Raw genomic sequence first — 19,272 nt, 5'->3', positions numbered from 1 at the left:
AAAATAGCTTTTTACAATCTCAGAATTTATATAACTCAATTTTGAAAATAAAAAAGAAAACCAAGTATTTGGCATTGACTATCACAACAAGTGAATAATAAATAGCGAAAAACGATAAAAAAAATGTATTTATACATTCAGTTGGCCAATACGGTTTTCCAGTGACTACGTTATTAAACCTTTCGTGTCGTATCACATTCAACATTTCACCCTAACTGGTTCATATATCGTAATTAATTCATCAAATGTATATATCCCGTGTAGATGAATATCTCTATTTCAACTATTGACCAATATAACGTTTTATGCTTGAAACGAGCCTATTTGGAATTGAGTGGAATTAAAGAAGCCAATTCAACTAAAACGAAAGGATAACGATGCGATAAGGATACTTTCACTAGCCATTCGGTCGGATCTCTTCGCGGTGCCAGCGACACTCTATCCGCTGAGAATTCAAAAGGCCGTCCCGGCCGAGATTCACTCGGTCGAGGAGAAAGTGTCCTAGACGCGGCATCGACCTTTCTGGTAGCCGCATAGCGAACTAAATGGAATAAATTAAATCAGCAAATTGAACTAAACGAAACAAACGAAATTTTACTCTAACATTATCGGATACACGTCAACTGGTGTAAAGAAATAAAATACAAAATCAGAGCAATTCAAAACACGTACAACCACTCATGAAACTAACGACAACTTTGCGTCAACTTTGTTTCCATAAAAGTACCGCTTTCTTCCTATCCTAGAGCCATATGGAGCAAAAGACTACAAAGATCATCGATGTTTCATACACGAGATTTCTCTACCGTCGAGCAATCCGAAAGCCAGCGAGATTTCAAATTTTCAAAAATAAAAAGATCTCGTTGCGAATGTTCTGGAGCATAGAGAATAGCAGGACTTAAATACCACGCAAAGAGAGTCCTCGCCGGGTAATCCGTTGACTAATCTTGAGATCTTTCTGCATAGCCATGGTCTTCTTGCTTTCCCTTGCCCTCTGCCCCGGTCCCTGTTCCGTCCCTTCCCTTCACCGAATATACTCAGCTCCACCGCTACCCTCTCGCTCTATACTCTCTTGCCTTTCCACCAGTCATGACAAGCCGGTCCGACTGGTACCCCCACTACCACGGGGCCCGGACCCTTCTTGGGCCTCGCAAGGGCCCTGCGGGACCCCTCCCTCCTACATTCCAACGGGGCCCCATCACGGCGAGCCTGAGCTGGCGGGTTTTGAGGCGCGCGAGCCATGCCACGACAGGAAAAAAATGCATCTGAAAAACCAAAACAAGTAGAAAAAGGTGGCTCACACCCCTGCATGCGTGCGTCGGTTTGCGTGAACGTTGGCCGGACCCCGTACCGAGGACCTCTTTACTTTCTCTCTCCCTTTCGTTCTCTGCTCGATCTTTTCTTCTGTTCAGCCTCCGTACGCTTCTCGTCTCCTTACTCTACGCCCCTACGCGCGCGTACGTGCGCAAACTGCTGCCTGGTCATCCGATGTGCACTCTTGTTCCTTCTTCTTCTTTCTCTTCTATTTTTCTTTCCTTTAAATCTTCTTCTTCTTCTTCTTCGTGCTCCTGTTTCCTTCGATTCACTTTCTATCGATATATCCATGCATTTCCTATTGTATTTTTCTTTTAACGGGTTCCTTGTATCTATATCTGTATGTAGTTTTCTTCTTCTTCTTCTTCTGTTTGTCCTCCAAGTTTTCCTCGATTCGCTTGCTGTCGATATATTTATGCTTGTCCGATCGAAGATCATAGGGGAAAATTAGTTAATCCGTATCGATTGCTTGATTTTAAAGTGATTTGGTATTTTAAGAAAGTATTTCAATAAAACATAGAGAATCCAGACTGATAGTTCTAAAGACGTACACGAGCTTCTTAGAAATAATCGATAAATTAAGAAAGTTTTGTCAATAGAACCAACGCGATGACATTGAAAATTTTACAATCTCCAAAGATTGGTAGAATTGTGCACGAAAATACGTTTTTGATAATATCGTTCTGATTGGAAGTGTATCAAATTTTTATTGATCCTGCTGTTTCCAATTACGTTTCCCTTTTAACAAAAAATTTCTATATAGGTTTCTGTATGAACTTATTTCTTCTTCCTTTTCTTCTAATTTATACCCACGTTTCCTTCGACTCACATCCTGCCAATATGTTGATGCTCTTGCAGTTCTATCTTCAACGATCTTCAACGATCTTCAACGATGTTTCTACAGCTTTGCTCTGTATGAGATACATTTCCTTGTACGAGTTTGCCTCTTACATTTATGGAAGTCGGAATATTTTCTTGAAAAATGATTTTGTTTCCTGCCTTAGCGACGTCAACTTTGCTACTACGCTTCTACCTCTTCTTCCATCTTCCGCATCTTCTTCTTCTGCTGCTACCGCTGTTACCTACTTCTTCTTGTGCTTCCTTTCTTGTTCTTCTTTTTATCCTTGACTTACGCATCTTTTTCTGCTAGTTCGCCTTCGATTTTCTTTTCCGCTTCTGCTATTTCTTCTTCTTCTTCTTTTCTTCTTCTTCTTCTTGTCCCCCTGTCCCGACCCCCATACCTGTGGCGGTAAAATGACACGGACCAATCGCTGCTGCAATTTTGTAATCACCACCGTCTGGTCTTGGGACGCTTCTTACTAAAAATAGATATCGAGAAAGATCGCTCCGGGCGAGCGGAGCACGACCAGTCACCGAAAAGTTCCTTGATTACAACCCCCTTTTGCTCGATGAACCTGACTAAGCGGAGACCCAAGGTTCTTTCGTATCGCCAAGGTCTTAGCAACATCGTTTCCTATATTTTACAGCCTTTCTATTTTTCTCTCTCTTTCATTACAAAATAATTCGTCTGCGTGGTCAAGTAATCTCTAGTTGATTATGTTCGGCAACGTAAGAGAGATTCTAACCAAAAATTTCTAACCAAAAATGAGATTCACGATCTTTCGGTATTATCTCTGGGTAACCGACGATGTTTCTTCTACCTCACGATCTTCTCTCTTTTCTCTCTTTCTTTTTTATTGTATTAAGGAATAATTGAACAATATGATGCAAAATACTTGAAACGAACACTTTCGTGTATCTTGAGGACTTTTGATTGCAACTCTTGCGCACGACGATCATGGTCAAGGTCTCGCAAACGATGTTTCTTCCATTTCACGATCACGCGATATCTAGTTCAAATAGTCCTTCGCACGCAGAAAACTACTGCGAAGAATTGGCCGTGGAGACCGCGACGTCGCGAATAATTTATATGAAAGATCAGCAGGAGAAAAAGAAGTATTGGAAAGGGGACATGAAAGTGCAGGATGGTCCCTAAGAGGAAGAAGAGGCCGCTAATCCATCCATGAATCGAACAAAGACGAGGCTAACGGATGCTGGAACGAAAAAGAGTAATACAGAACGAAAGAGAAAGATTCACCTCCCTTTACGTATTATGTGCGCACACATAGAAAACGAAGAGCGACGAACGAGGACGAAAGAAACGCACAGAGGACGGGATAAACCTATATATCAAATGCTAAAGAAGAACAGGGAAAACGTGATAAATGAAAGAGATAATAAGTTATACGCGTTACAGCTTTTCTATCGTAAAAGAAAGAAAAAGGGGCAAAGAGAAATAGAAAGAAAAAGAAATAAAGGAAGGAAGGAAGAAAAAGAGGAATAAAAAATGAAGAAGAAACGCGAAGAGGGATAAAAGAAAAAGAAAAAGGAATAAAGGATGAGACTGAAAACGTGGAAGAAGAGTGACAGAGAAGAAGGGAGACGGAAGGGAGAAAGAGTGAGAAGGGAAGAGAAAGAATGAGCCCGGGTAAGACGGTAGCCCGGTGATTTGTATAGGGCCTCTCGTATTCCACCTCCCGCCCAAGCGTCTCTGCCGCACGGCGACTTGGGACCCAGGAATGTGGAAGGAGGACTCCGAGGACAGGAATCGTCGACGCTGGCGCGCGCGCACTCCTCAGTTCGCTGGCGCGGGTACAAGGGATTTGGAGGACGAAGGTAGCGAGTTGAAGCGAGTGGAAGCAAGTGGAAGAGAGTGAAACATAGCAGAAGAGAGTAAAAGAGAGTGGAAGATTGAGGACGGAAGGGCAGAGGGGTGGGGAGTAGGCCTCTGCAGAGCAGAGAATGGGTCTCAGCAGGTCCGTTGGATATATACCTCGATGAAGCTAAGGCTGCGTCACATCACAACAGGGCTTCAACGTCCTTCCTTCCCCTCCATTACACATGCCGATCTTTCTCCTTCGCCGATCTCCTCTCGTAAGCAGCACCTCCTGTGCACCATTTGCCGAACGTTAGCGGTCCCTTTTACTCTTCCTTTTCTTTTATCCTTCTTCCTTTTTTTTTTCTTTTCTTTTTCTTTGTTTCTCTGCTCCTTTTTGGAATTCTTTCGCAGCATTTTTTATATCGTCTTGGCACGTTCTTCTCTTTTTTTCCTTTTGCTCCGTTTAGTCCTTATATTATCTTCTGGTTCTCCTTTTCAGACTGTTCCTTTCTACTTTCTTTCTACGCTCTCTTTTCCGTTTCGTTGCGACGTTTCGTAGCATCGAAAATAGTAGTAAAATCGAAATGGGATCGTTCCGATGAATTCACAAAAAAAAAAAAAAAAAAGAAAAAAAAGGAGAAAATTCCATCGGCGAGGAATGCTCGTCGGTGTTCTCCGTCCCCTCTCGTCTTTCTTTTTCGGCCATCCTTCCATCTTCGTCGAGTTTCCCTTCTTTTTGCGTTTCTTCCTCGTGGGCCCTGCCCTTCCTCTCTCGCTTCCTCTCTCGCCTCTTACCTCCATCTTTCTCTCATCCGCATCGCCCTTCGGGTCTCCCTTTCTGGCATTCGTGGTCGTAACAACGGGGACACGTGTCCACGAAGCGAAGCCTCTCACATGAATGGGTCATTCATAAGGTGTAATGGCGTTTTATAAATTAAAACGCGTCGTCGTTTGATTTATATTACGCGATCGCTAATGAAACCCCGTGCATGTCGAACGGAACAGTGGTGAGGGCGGGGTGGGGGAGGCGGCAATACAACAAGGTAAAGGGACGAGGGAGGTGCACCGAACCAATCCAGGAAGGCTCGTCCGTATTACGGAGGCAGTTTTAGGGTTCTCCACGATACATATGTATATCGGTTAGCCAGTCGACGTCCTTAGCTAAACTTCTGCCTGCTGTCCTCTTTCATTTTATCTTCTTTCGATCGACGAATCCATCCCAGCTACCAATCAATCGCGTCCTTTTCCCCTTTTCACTTTCTCGTCTTCTTTAACTTCGTTTTTTCGCCATGCTTTATTTCATTTCTTCCTTTTCTTTTTCTTCTTTCCTTCCTGTTTTCTTCCAGGCGATCCACCGTCCTCGTCTCTATTTCTTCCTTCTCTCTTACCTTCCTCTTGCAACCTTCCTCGTCTTCCATCTCGCTTCAACTTGTACTTTGGCTGCCGAAAGGCACACACAGTGCCCGTTCTCACTCGGACGTATACATGGCGTGTTTTGTTCGTCGGAATAATTTGATCGGGATGAAATATGCGATGAGCTCCAGATAGTGGCCTCCGGTGGAGGAGTGGTGGCCGGTGCTGGTGGCGCTGCTCTTGGTACACCGTGCTTCGCTCTCCTCTGGTAGTGATGGTGCTAGTGGAAGCAACATTTTATCCCCCTCGGTCCGCGTTCAACGGAACTCCATCTATCTTCCGTAATGCAACGCGAGGTCCGCTTCGTTACTCGCCGCTACGAACGTGTAATAACCTTCTGAAAACTCTGTATACAATTTCGCTGCATATCCACAGCTCTTGTCGAACGTCGTTCTACGGCACACCGAATTTTTTTACTTTTCATCTGTTTCTGTACCGCGCGATTCTGCTTTGACCGATAGAACGCGTAAACTTTATGCCCGCTTGACTTTTAAATTTATCGTATCTGGGTCTTCAATCTCGATGGATCAAGATCTACGAGACACGCAAGAAAAACGTGATAAATTCGATATGACCCAAAACAAAGTACAAAAAGTACAGTCCTGTTCTGTATTCCGCGGTGGAAAAGCGAACGCATCGCTTGGAAGTCGAAGCGCAGGTATTTTTTCATCGGGAAACTTTATTTTCTTGATTTTGTTCGCGTTCCACCGCTGCATCGTGAAGCCTGTAACGCGAGCAACAGCAAATGTTCGATCGAAGATCGCGAGATTAGTGCAAGTACGAGATGCGATGAAAAAGCAACGAGAATATGTAAATGCAACGTCTGGACGTTGAAACGCGAGTTTTCTCATCGAAGAATCTTACTTTGAGAATTTATATCGTTTCGTAGGTCAGTTTCATACCAAAGAATTTCCTAAATGCGAGGCGTAGTGAAAGACTAACGATACTACGCAACTTTAACGCGAAATGCAATCCTTTTTGTCGAGAAGCGTCGTTTTTCTCGCACTGTTTCGCGTAACACTGCATCCACACGAACTTTAATATACAGATTTGTAACACAAGAACGTAGACGTTGACTCGTAAAAGATCGATTTTTAATATATTCATAATACAAGAGGCATCGAACGTCGAACCACAACGTTCTTCCAATATGGGGTGTGATTAAAATATTTCTAGATTGTTGGAATGCCACGTCTAAACATAAAAGCGTAATCTTTCTCATCTCGCTTTACCGAGTCTTACTTTTCCGATCCTATCGAGCAAAGTCAGTCATGGCGTTTCAAGTTCTGACGTTTTCCTCGATAAATCTGATCGAGAGATTATTATTATCTTACTATCGGAGACTGTCGGGTCTTACGAATATTTTAAACAGCAACTCTATTTCTGTCTTAAATACTCCATAAACGCATAAATGTTCATAGTCTGATTATTAATCTTGCCAGTTGTCAGTACTGATAAATTTTTTACGCCATTCGTATCGAGTATTCTATCTGGTTGGCAACTAAGTGATTGCGGATATTGTCATTAAGCGTTATCGACAAAATCCGCAGTCGCTTAGTTTCCAACACGATATGAGCCACTGAAATCCCATGTAGCGTATTCCTTTTGAAAGATGACGCGCCGTTTAACGATGGAATGCTACGATCAACGCCGAATACCACTCGTGTGACTGTCTACGGAGACTCGTCTCCAGTTGTAATTATCACAAAGGATGAGAAAAAAAGAAGAAGAAAGATAGAAAGAGCTCGTCTATCAGATCTGAAAATAGTATTCATCTAAAGAACCATGTACAATATAAATCTTTATCGTGTAAGGCGTAAGGAAAGCGATCCATCAAACGATACCATATAGATTACGCATCTGTGCATTCCTTTAAAATTCTTCACACACTTTCGTCTTGAAGGCTGAAAGGTGATATATATATATATATATATAAAAAAGAAAAAGAAAAAAAAAACAGAAGAATTTCAATGCGATTATGCATGACGAAAGACGCACAATAGTATCTTGATCTGAATGATGATTACACGTCATAGCAAACGCATTCCATTCTTTTAAAATGGAACGAAGTAGGCGAGACTCGCTATGATTTCGTACAACGTTCAAGAATCTCTGGTTAATAGTTCCTCGAAGTGATCCTTCTGCGCTGCAAGGCGTGTATTTCTTAAATATACGGTTCTGCTACGAAAGATTTATCATACGCGTGTCTTAATTACTTTGTTACGTTTGCTCGGTGAGTGTGACGGTGCAAGATCGTAAAATCAGCAAGAATCACGATAATACAGCGTTTAATAAGAATAAATAAGCATTCGTTTGTTCAAGTGCGAGTAACGTATCAACGAGAAAAGAAGAAAAAGAAGAATACGTGGTAGTACATCGGGTTGCAAGCAACGACAGAAACAACTTGAAGAATTTTCTTACAAATATCCTATTTTCTTTCGCTTGCGATTGATTCGGGTAAATGCGAGAAATTCTCCTTTTTCCGTAGGAATGTACGTTCGCATAAATGGCTTCAGTTGTAGCAGCATATCGTCTGATCGAACTTGAACCTAATTAAACGTAATTCTGCTAAACATTCGTTTCAATAAACCGTGTTATATTGTGCTTTCCTAATATTTAAATTGAAAAAGAAATACGTCGCTTTGCTGGCCGCTGATTATAACGAAGAGAACACTGTTCACGCGAGTCGCGCGTTGCAAAGGACAGCTTTTTCGCGAGTACTTCTCAGCCACGAAAGGACGAAGTGAAAAAAAATGAAAGTGATCGATGGAAAAGAGCGTTTTTTTCTGTCGCGGCAAGGATTCGCGCGTGAGCGCGCGCTTCACGACGAGAAAAAACCGCGAGGGAACGATCCCCATAAACCCGTCGGTTTCCCAGAAAGAAACAATGTTCTCCCTCTCTTCCCGTGGCGCAGCAATGCGCCGTAACCGTAATTACACCCGTAATCACCCCTGATTGCTGAGAGAGGGACCTGGTCTCCTCTCTACCTTCGCACTCGCTATCTCTTCCACGTTGTAGCATATACGCTTCTGCCAGTCTGTCCAGTAAAATGCCAGTCCTTTTCCATGGAATCTGATCCATGCCAGTTATTTTCTCATCTAGGATGATCTTCGTAGTCTCTCTTCGTCGTGGAAAATTAGAACTGACGAATGAATAGAGAATGTAGATTTACGACCATTAGGTTAAATACGTGCTACGTGATAGTCGGATCACGCACTCCTCAAAATTAGTACATTGTTTTTCACGCGTTACGTCCGTTATTTGCGTTTGTACATTTGTTGTTGATCTCTGTTACGTCATCGTACGAATAATGTCTATCTATCGAGCTTGTATGAACTTTTATGTTTAATACGAGTGACAGTGAAAATTGTATCATTGATAAATTAGCGCGTTAACAACCGCTGATGTAACGTTAGGTTTTTTCGCGACTAATGTATAACCTGGCACCATTGGCGCAATCGAACTGATGTTATTAATAAAGATTTATAAATCATAGATTACAAGTTACTAGTATCGACACATTTTCCCGCACAACGATAATAAGCTTCGTAACTGAACGAAAAAATTGTACTTGTTGCAAATTACGATGGAACTTTATAACATCGCGAGAGAGAAATCCATAATCGACGACTTGTAATTTATCGGTTTACTAATATTAGTAGTTTACGATTAGATTTGAACAAATTTTGTTATACTTTGCAGATTGTATCTATACCGTTGTATTTAATTCTCTAGTTCAATTTTGATGCCTCTCAGCATGATGAAAAGAACCACCAGACGTTCTCCTTGTTACATGAATTACCAAAATAACGATATAGATACGTTACTGTCAGACTGCTCTAGAAAATCTCACACACTGCTTCATCTTCAACGAACCGATAGAATCTACCTGGTTGCTGTTTCCACCCTCAATCCCAATAGGCAACTTACCTTGGTAACACGCATTGGATACATACTTGTCCATCTTGCATTCACGAAAGAATGCAGTCCCATTTCTCGGCGATTAGTCTGCAGCACATTTCCACCGGGTTGATCGCGAGTGGTGGATTCTCTTTGGACTCTACGCGAACTCGGGACAACGTTTTTCCCTCCCTTGCTCTTTTTCCTTGCATCTTCGTCTCGGGGGTCGTAAAAAAGTAAGAACGTTGCCTATGCTCGTTCTGGGCGTGGCGGTCGACAAAAAGAAAAGAGAAAAATGGAAAGAGAACAAGATCCAGTGGAAAGGAGAAAGGTAGAGAAAAATAGAGAAGAGAAAAGGGAGAGAGAGAGAGAGAGAGAGAGAATGAAAGAGAGAGGAATGGGTTCGAAGACAGACAAAAAGGAGGATGAAAAGGGAAGCGAGACGAAGAAAGATAGAAGGACGTAAGATCTTGCTTCGTCCGTGACTGGAGGGAATCTCTAGTGGGATAAGGTGGACCCCATGGGCCCCGATGGTTGGTTACACGAGGGCCAGGGTTAGCCCTCGGGCAACATTCCCCGGTAATGGTCGGGTTATACCTCGGGTAACACAGGTGCCCTCGGCTACGGAGGGAGAGATCGCACAACCAAAGAACTCCGGAGCTGACTTACGACTTTCTCGGTTCCTCAGCCACGTTCGGATACATCCATCTATCTTCGACGATTCCGGTGCCAATTCCGGCGATCAAAAACGGGGAATGCTAGTAGCCGTTGGAAGGAGAGGAAGGAAGAAGCGGAACCAGAGCGCTACAGGTGAAACAGGCAACGGGGCTATCCACTTTCGTCCGTTCATTTTTGCCAACTGCTCTATGTCCGAAAGAAAGATAACGCGCAAACGGAGAAACGAGAAATCGGGAAAACATTATTTTTTATTATCTTTTGCAAAGTTCGTACACGAGCTTACGAAAGTATTCGGACGTTTTTTTCAAATTTATCCTGTGTTACTTACAATCGGTGACTATTAATATTTGGTAAAGATGGCATTATATCATGACGCTAGAGGTGACTTACGGTATATCTATGAAAACATAGTGATAATAACAACGGAAATAAAAATAAAAGGATATAATATAACAGCGATAACATAACACGATTATAAATAAAAACTGTGGCGGTAGGATTGAAAAGCACTACATCGCATTATCTCAATCTGTTCAACAGATTTAGAAGAGTGTGTTTTTTAAAGTCTAAGCATACGGTTGTTTGTGCGAATAAAATAGTTTCGATACAAAGGGTTAAAGTGCAGATGAAAAACGTTAGGACGTAAATGAGAATGATATTTATTGTTTGTTATACCCATTACGCAGGAGTAAAATTTTAACTATCACGTTTCGAATGTTATCCGATCCTATTTTAATTCATTAAGGACCAACATTGTCTTAACGAAATACACGTTGCTTAGTTGCTGAATAATTCGAGGATCCAAAGGACTTGTACTCTCGAGGACAGATCTTTGGGATACAAACGTCTACGAGAAAGATCCTTTTATGAGAAGACACCTGAAGTAAAAATTAGATCGACATTTTAATTCCAAATATCATCGTATTATTGATATATATCGAAACGGAGGAAAGAGATGGAGAAGAAGAAAATAAATGGCTTGTATTCGAAGATCGGTAGCGTCGTAGTAAAAGCAATGCTAAAACGAGTATGTGCGTCGATCGGGTATAGATCGTGATGGAAGTTGGCGATAATTTCACATATTTTAGCATCAAAACGGAGAAAGAAGGTCGATGAGAAGAGAAAGAAGGTCTTTTGTCCAAAAATTGGCATCGTCGTAGTAGAAGGGAATGTTCGCGGTATCGTCGAAAGGCCTCGAAGAACGGTAATTCGAGGTACATTTTTCGTGGGTTTCAGGTCGCTTTACAATGCCTGCTCCAACTTTTCTTTTTAATGACGCTGCTGACTCTCTTGCCGGCCGCAAGAAATACGATGTTCTGACCTTCTTAGGTCGCCACCCCCAACCTTCTTCTCCCGTCTGCCCTAACCTTCCTCTTCTTTCCTTCATCTTTCTTCCCTTCTTCTTCGTCCTTCGCCTTATTCTTCTTCCTTCGCCTCTTCTTTTTCTGCTTCTTTTTCTTTTCTCCCCCACGTCTTACCCGTCTATTCTTCTTCTTGTTGCTCGCTCTTTCCTCCTCCTCCTCCTCCTCTTCCCCTCCTTCGTTTCCTTTTTTTCTCTTGCTTCCTCTTCTTCTTCTTCTTCTCCTTCTTCTTCCGCTTCTTCTTCTTTTTCTCCTTCTTCTTCTTCTTCTTCTTTTGATGCTAGAGGGAAGGCAGCAGGAAGGAAAGTAGAAAGGAGAGACGTCGGCGAGAGGGTTCGGGTTGAGCCTCTTCACCGCGGAGAGTGCATTACATCCCCCCGATTCCTTCTTTCATCCTTGGCCGGCTCCACCGCGGAATGTGGCTCGATCCGCTCCTTCGTGTCTGAAAGGCAGCATGGCCAGCATGCCACACGTGGCACCGGACGTCGACGAGGTGGACGGCTCACGTCAGTGTATCTCGGGCAAATCGAAATATGCTAAATACAGGGTGTCCGAGAATCTCCGAGTTCTACTTGCTTCACTGTAAAACGGAGCAGGAGACGGAAAGAAAGAGGGAAAGAGCATAGGAATGAGAGAGGAAAAGAGAACGAGATACGTAATGTGTTGACGGTGGTGAAGTGGTTAGAAAGAGAAAAGAGGAGAGAAAGATGGAGATGGAGTGGGAGACAGAGTAGGGGAAGCAGGAAAAGAGGGTGGGGAGAGGGCGATGGAGAAAGAGTCGAGAGAAGAATCGAGGCGCGGCTGTTCGAACACGAACGACACTACCCGGACCGGCTTCACGACGTGGAGTTTTATTGAGGAGCAGATGTTTGAAACGTAACCTATAATGATTCCACACTATATATACGAAACGTTGCTTCGGATATATACGATCCTCGTATATACGGTTTATGGTTTTACCGATGAAGGAGCGTCACGATAACATATTTTATTGCGGCTACGCCGATAATGGTAGTCGGGATGAACAGTTTCGGTCACTGACATCTCCTGGCATCCTTTATAGGTCGCGGCGAGGTTTATGCGTTCCGTGAAAACTGTTTCGTGACGCTTCTGTGAAACGGCAAAAACATGCTGGAAATTGCCCGATCGTCGGTAAGAGATTACACTGTTTGGTAATTGTCATGCGCAGAAGCGTCACTCGGTGTATCTTGTTTCGCGAATTTAGGTTAGGTTTTCAGGTTAAATCGTGCGTGTAATTTGATATTGGCGCGTTGCTCGTACGAGGCTAAAACATTAACGCCAATTGTTAAAGTTAAAAGTGATAATTATCTTTCGTTTTTCGATGGTGTGAAATACGAGTATTACGAGCGAAGCGGACGATGTTGAAGGATATTTCGAAATGCCCGAGTAAGATAACGCGCGTAATGTCGTACGATTGTTGTATTTTTCTACCTTTCTGAGTTAAAGAAAAAGTAAAAGCACGTGTGTACGTATATGCCGGTATCTTGCAAGAGGTTAGCACGCTTCGTTCCACGTGCACCATCCATATACACGTGTATGGTACGTACTTAACATATGTACGTATACCCAAGGTAAGAAGTTTACCAGATACAGAGACATATTTCAATTTATTCCTCGAACAAGCTGAATCGAGGGTACATTTAAATGATAAATAGTCAGTTACGATAGATCGAGTTGAATTTTTGTATAATTAATCTCATTTTTTAAATTCTATAGGAACAGTAATTTTCATGAAATCGAAAACCTGAAGTATCCTGGCTCTAAGAGCGATTCTGTCCAACTACGCTCATCGAACTAGTAACTACATATCAGAAGATGTAAGGATTCATGAAAAATGATGCTTTATAGCGAATCTTATTTTTTTCAACTAGTACTGGCAAAAGAATTCCAATTTCCCAATGAAAATATTATCAATAGATCGCGGATATTTACACAGATTCATCTTTTTGTAAACGCAACTACAGAAGTGGAACTTTAACAGAGATTTATACTGAATATTACAATAAGTGGCAATTCTATTCGAAATATTTCACATATTAATGCATCGGAGATCTAATTCCTCGTTCAGGGCTGTAGGATAATCAAATTAACTAATTTTACAATTTTATGTTACATAGGATAATCGACTGACGTGTAATCTGTGCGATTCATTTGTAGAATTGCATTACCAAACTTGTTGGTGTTATGCAAAAGTATTGTTCTCAACGTTGATAACTTGTAACTTGAGAAATTTCATTAATAACATTGGTCCAATTGTGCCAGAGAGTCCTATACTTTCTTTGCAGTATATCTACAAAAATGTATATTCTTGTAAAGGGGAGAACTGTTGCTTATTTCTAACTTAATGTACATCTTGAAAGTTCCTATTGTATGTCTCGTCCTTTTTGATATCAAATTGGCTTGAAAAAAATTGACGTACCTCGCTTTCAATTATGCGATATCATAAGTGTATCGAACATCCTAATCGATCTGCAGCAACGGTATATAAATGTTTAACGTTAGTAAACACGTATAAACTAACCAGAAACTAATAGCTAAAGGCAATGCCTATTATTTTCTTATAGAATCGATAAACAATTAATCATATTTCATCGATCGTAATACAAGTTTAAGAAAATCTTGCTGTCCGATCTGTATTTTGAAAACTAACTGAAGAAATAACTTTGCCGTAATGTATTCGTATTTTCATTGCAACTCCTTAACAAAGTTGTAAATAATCCACGTTTGTGCGACACTTTTGCCTGATTATACCCATAGAATACACCGACAAAGATCGTCCTGTAAAAAACCCTGTATAAAATATGAAAACACTCATCGTGATATTTAGTAGGTGAAACAAATTTCCACGCGGCTCTCCTTCCTTGTTTTAGTCGCGTTCGATCTGTAGCCTAGCAACTGAATTGTATCAAAAATAGTCAAATGATACTTCTGACCAGTAGCGTAACCACGCACAATGCGACATAGCGCATAGCGCATGATCGTGGCGCGCAAAGGGGGCTCAGTCCCGAGTTCCAAGCTCCAGATCGAGTTCCAGTTCGGAAAGCGCGTCGCGTTGTCGCGCCATGAGGGTCTGAGAGTCGAGTGTCTGGCCCCATGTGGGCAGGACAGGTTTGGGGGCCCTCTCATTCACGAACATCTCCTCGCCGACAAGCTCTTTCATTGTTTCGCTCGTTTAGGGGTATCGGCATTTCGGACCATCAGCCGTGCAAAAAGTCGAGCGAGGAGAATGGGTCTTCGGGCTCCACGCAACGACCATATCAGGGCACCGTGAACGCGTATGTGCGCCCCTTGTACGGGCCCATTTAGCCCGACCGAAGTCTCCGAATGTCGCGGGCCGAAGCTGTTGTCCATCGGTCAGTCGCGTATTTGCTCCGCGATTATAATAAAGGAACAGCGTCGCTACCGATAAAATTAATTTGTCAGACGGCCTGGATGCCGCTGGCCGCTGATATTTCTTGCGTGAAAAAAACTTTGGCATCAGTTGGAGAAATTGTAGAAGGATTTTGTTTGAAGATTTGGCGGCTAATTCGGAAATTTGTAGAGCATTATCGAGATTCATAGACGATGGTAATTAAAATACTTACACGCGGGTATAACGCGAATGTTTTGTGAAACGAATGTGTTTAAAAAATTGCGTGGATTTGATATTTTCTTCCTTGATAATATGTTTGAGATTTTCTTCGACGATTAAAAGAAAAGGAAGAACGAAGATAGCTGATTGATCATTATTTTTCAATGTTTCAGACGGCGAGTACCTTTTCGTCGATCCCGAGAATAAATTAAGCAAATACGCACCGAAAAACTGGCGTAGCTCTCATACATACGTAAGTATCTGACTTGTCGCAATACAACGTTATCAAGAATATCGAAATAATTCCTGGCAAACAAGATCGTGGAATATCGTCTACGTTGTCCGAAATACTTGTTCCAATTCATTACGAGCTAACTTCAGTCGTCTTAGCGCAGCATTTTATTTGCATCTTTTTCGATCCATTTACATCTTCGAGTTCTATTTCTTCGCATTGTCAAGTTTTAAATAATGAAACGAAAGGAATGGCTATCGAGTGTTGAAATTTCACTGTACGCGAATTTATGTTTTTGATACCATCGACCCGCGATAGCACCGTTGCGAGGCTGTTTGTAATTATCGCGACATTTTTGCAAAATTTCGTTTATTTTTCGTGTAATATCGAATAAAATAATGATCGCGTTAAAGCGAAGAAATTGTGTTCTAAAGCGTTCAACTTACAGTAGCATTATTTTCAATTTCTCAATGACGGCTTTTTAGAATGAGTTAAACACGCTATTTCATCCTAACAAAGTGCAAGAACAGAAAATGTGAACTGTACGGTAACTTGATGGTCGCCTGGCCAAGGTCTGTCGCATAATGCATACTTAAGGAATTCATGGGTTTAGATGATTCAGATGTGTATTGGACGTGTAGTCGACTAAATCTGATACGTTCAAGAATTATGTGCAAGCATTTAAAAACCAGGCAAGTTTCACGATGCGTAAAAAAAAGCTTGTCTCTGAATGTCACTTAATCAATGAATTTAATTATTATTTAACATATGTAACAACACCATTGCATAATTTAATCTGAAACAGGAAACACGGTCGACGCTTTATATAACGCCTCTTGTAAATTGCATTAACATAATTAAGAGATTTTTTTCATTTGCTTTATCGATACTTGATTAGACATCTTGTACTACAAGCAAATGCGTTAATGAACCAGTTGCTGTGAAATATGATATAGTCCTTAACTTTTTGAAAACTAGGTAGATTTATTGATATGTTAATTAGTTTTCAAATACTTACATCAACCACCAAAAGTGTTGAGACACTTTGAAAAAGACAGTGCGTTGTACCAGAGTTAATCGCAATTACTAGATCGAATTGCAATAATTGTATTCTTTATAATCATCCAGTCATGCGTGATATTAGCATGTTATGACTCGATGAATTTGATTTTTGAAAACTAATATACAGTAATAGAACTGGTGTTTGTTATTGTGAAATTTTGAAGAATTATCTTGGCGCTTGATGAGATCTTCATCTTCGGATTCTTTAATTTTTGAATGAAACTTCTTCTAAACTGATAGAAAGGCTTTGGATGTTAATGCAATTCGTGATATTTAAATAACAGTAAATGTATGTAATAGTATACCTAGTAAAGAGTAAAATATATTACTGCCATGTTTTGCCAATTTGGATCTACAAACTAATTCCATAAGAATGTAGTAGTTATTACTGTTAATTATTAACTTGGTTCTAGTAGATATATAGTAAATTAGGATATACGTAGCTTTATGGAATAAACTGTAAAGAAGATTATAGTAGGCGTAAGCATCAAACTTATAAAGAGGTACAGTACGATACGATACAACAACTAGTAACTTGTACAGTTTGCTGAAATTTATATATTGATAGTAATAAACAAGAGAGAATAACAATATAATATGTTACATACTACAAATCCAGTGGTAGCGTATACATCGTTGTATGCTTCTAAAAACTTCAACAAGAAACAATTTTTACTGGAAAAGAAAAAAGACGAGGAATCGTAACGATTATCCAAATAAAACGCCATCGGGTTTGTCATTCGCTACAGACTCTTACAAACTCGCAAAAGCGAATATATCCTAAATTACCGAGTACAAACAAGAACATTTAATTTCCGTGTTACATACCTCGAAATTTACGAAGCAATGAATCCTCGGGCGGAACGATAATCGTTAATTCTCATTCAACGCGCTTAAATAATTTTCAACGATTTACACGATCCTGCCGTTCAAAAGGAATAAAAAGCAATGTACACGTTATATCGATTACGTCGATGTTGATTCCTTCGAAAGGAAGAAATGAGAAAAAAAAAAGAGATTCTGATTTTTATATTCCACGAGACGAAACCTTGGAATATCACAATAATTTCTGAATTTATGTTACGCAACAACGAACGCACCAACCGCGTGGATATACACGCATAACGTGTATACGCGACTGGGTCGAGAGAGCTGGAATGGTGCGCCTCGCCGTACCGCGCTGCACCGCGAGGAATCGAGAAAAAGACGATTTAAGAGTAAAAGAAGCGAGCACGCTCGCGGCGAAAGGAGAAGGGTGCGTAGAAGGCCCTCTTCGGCCAAATTAGCATTTCCATCCGCGGGTGCACGATGGCGGCCGTGGTTTTGCCCCGAGGATAGCGCTAAACGAGCGTACAACGGCAGTCCTCTTCAAGACGAGTAGCTTCGCGATAGACTCCGGCAACTCGTCGTCACCACCACGGATACCGGTGTGCGTTGCTTTACTTCTACCTCGCCAGACCCTGGTATCCCTGTGCAGTTGATGAACTGCCTCTCGGTGCTTGTTTATTGCCGAGATTTTTTTAAATTTTCTACAGCCGGTTATCGTATGCTGAACTATACTTTGGTTGCCTCCGCCTGTTTATTACTGATATTTTCTATATTTGTAGCAAGTACGCATCGTACTATTACGAGTACAATTCTGTTCTTATCGGAGGACGAATCGTACTTCTGCTCTTTCTCCACGTTCGATAAATTTCGTAAGTTTCCGAACAAGTTTATCGGACGAAAATGTTTGTCGTATAAATAAAATTTTTATAAATTACATTCGGTTAGATTTAGGTTTTACGATCTATAATTTAGACTTGGAAAGCTTTAAACTTTAGTACACGTATACATATTTTTTCATTCTTACCTATCACAGGATAAATCGTAGATGAGACGATTACCATACACGTAGCTGGGTCGTAATTTAGTTATTCTGTGTCTTTATTCGTTTTTTACCTTCATTATGGGGAGAATTATGGTTTGATTGGACTTTTGCTTTCGAATACTACTATTCATTCTTTACATTTCGTGCAAATGTCGTTAATTTAGTTGTAGTTGAACTGTAGGAAATTCTATTGCTTCTTAATTTCGTTTCTTTTCGTTATTGTCGTTTGGACATGCAACTAATTGATCGTTGTTAAACAAACGTATCTTCTCGTAAGAGATATATCGATAAATATGCTTCTCGCAAGATCTGATCGATTTCTTCATGCATTTTTATAAATAATACCCAAAAAATATTAAATTTAACATATTTCGCCTCTTAGAATTGTTTCTATTATCAAGAAACAAAGTGCACTCTAACGATCATTTATCCATAATTTTCTCGCTTTCTTCTTTAAAACGATCTGATTAAACGTAATCCTAAAATAAATCAACAAGCGATAAAACCCACGAACACGTACATCGCGTGTGATCACAGAGTTCGTGAAGTCCACTTTATTCGTATGAAAAGTCTCTTAATATTGAAATACTCTTAAAAATGAAACAAATAGTCCAATTCCAAAAGCACGGATTTTATCCCAATAAACATGCTCGTAATCACACGCTTGTCATCTCCAAATAATCGAATATCCTTCCATCGTATCGCAGTCCTCGTCGTTCTTTTCTCCCCAAAACAATTCCAACAATTCCACGGAGGACAGTCTGTTGCCCCGTTCGGTTAGAACCGCAGGAATTTGTCAATAGCGTGCAACACGTTCGATCGTCGAAGCAGCACGAGCAGGGAGTTGACCAGTGGAAATTACGGATCCAAGGGTTCTTCGAGTGAGAGAATGAGAGAGAAACGAAGGGAAACGGGAGAGAAGGAAACAGAGAGTGCCGCCTCGTGCGATATCTTCGTATCTGCTCGGAGCGGTGGGACCTCCGTTTCGCTAATGACGGTCCACACCAATAACCAATAAATACTGGCCCGGTAAAACCGGGCTACCGGACTACGTGCTTATCTGGAAGGTACATCGGCTGCGAGGATTTTCTGTAGCCATGCGAGAGGTCCTCGGCTATTAAAACTGGGCTCCTCCCCTATCGGCACTTTCTACATTCCAACTTTATACCTGTGACCCGCGACTATGTCTTT

General features: G+C 41.1%; 1 protein-coding gene across 14 annotated transcripts in view; it reads left to right on the top strand.

Annotated features, from left to right (window-relative positions):
• LOC117153135 (protein expanded) overlaps positions 1–19,272 on the top strand; it is a 122,286-nt gene that overhangs the window by 84,179 nt on the left and 18,835 nt on the right. For all 14 annotated transcript variants that reach the window (XM_076627788.1, XM_076627787.1, XM_033326861.2 and 11 more), the window contains one exon: positions 15,091–15,170. In XM_076627788.1, the coding sequence (XP_076483903.1) occupies positions 15,091–15,170 (80 nt within the window). The remainder of the gene's footprint in view (positions 1–15,090; positions 15,171–19,272) is intronic.

The sequence above is a fragment of the Bombus vancouverensis genome, chromosome 2 (assembly GCF_051014615.1).
Source record: "Bombus vancouverensis nearcticus chromosome 2, iyBomVanc1_principal, whole genome shotgun sequence".
Taxonomy (NCBI): domain Eukaryota; kingdom Metazoa; phylum Arthropoda; class Insecta; order Hymenoptera; family Apidae; genus Bombus; species Bombus vancouverensis.
The sequence above is the reverse complement of the archived record's forward strand: the minus strand, read 5'-3'. Positions and strand labels throughout refer to the sequence as shown.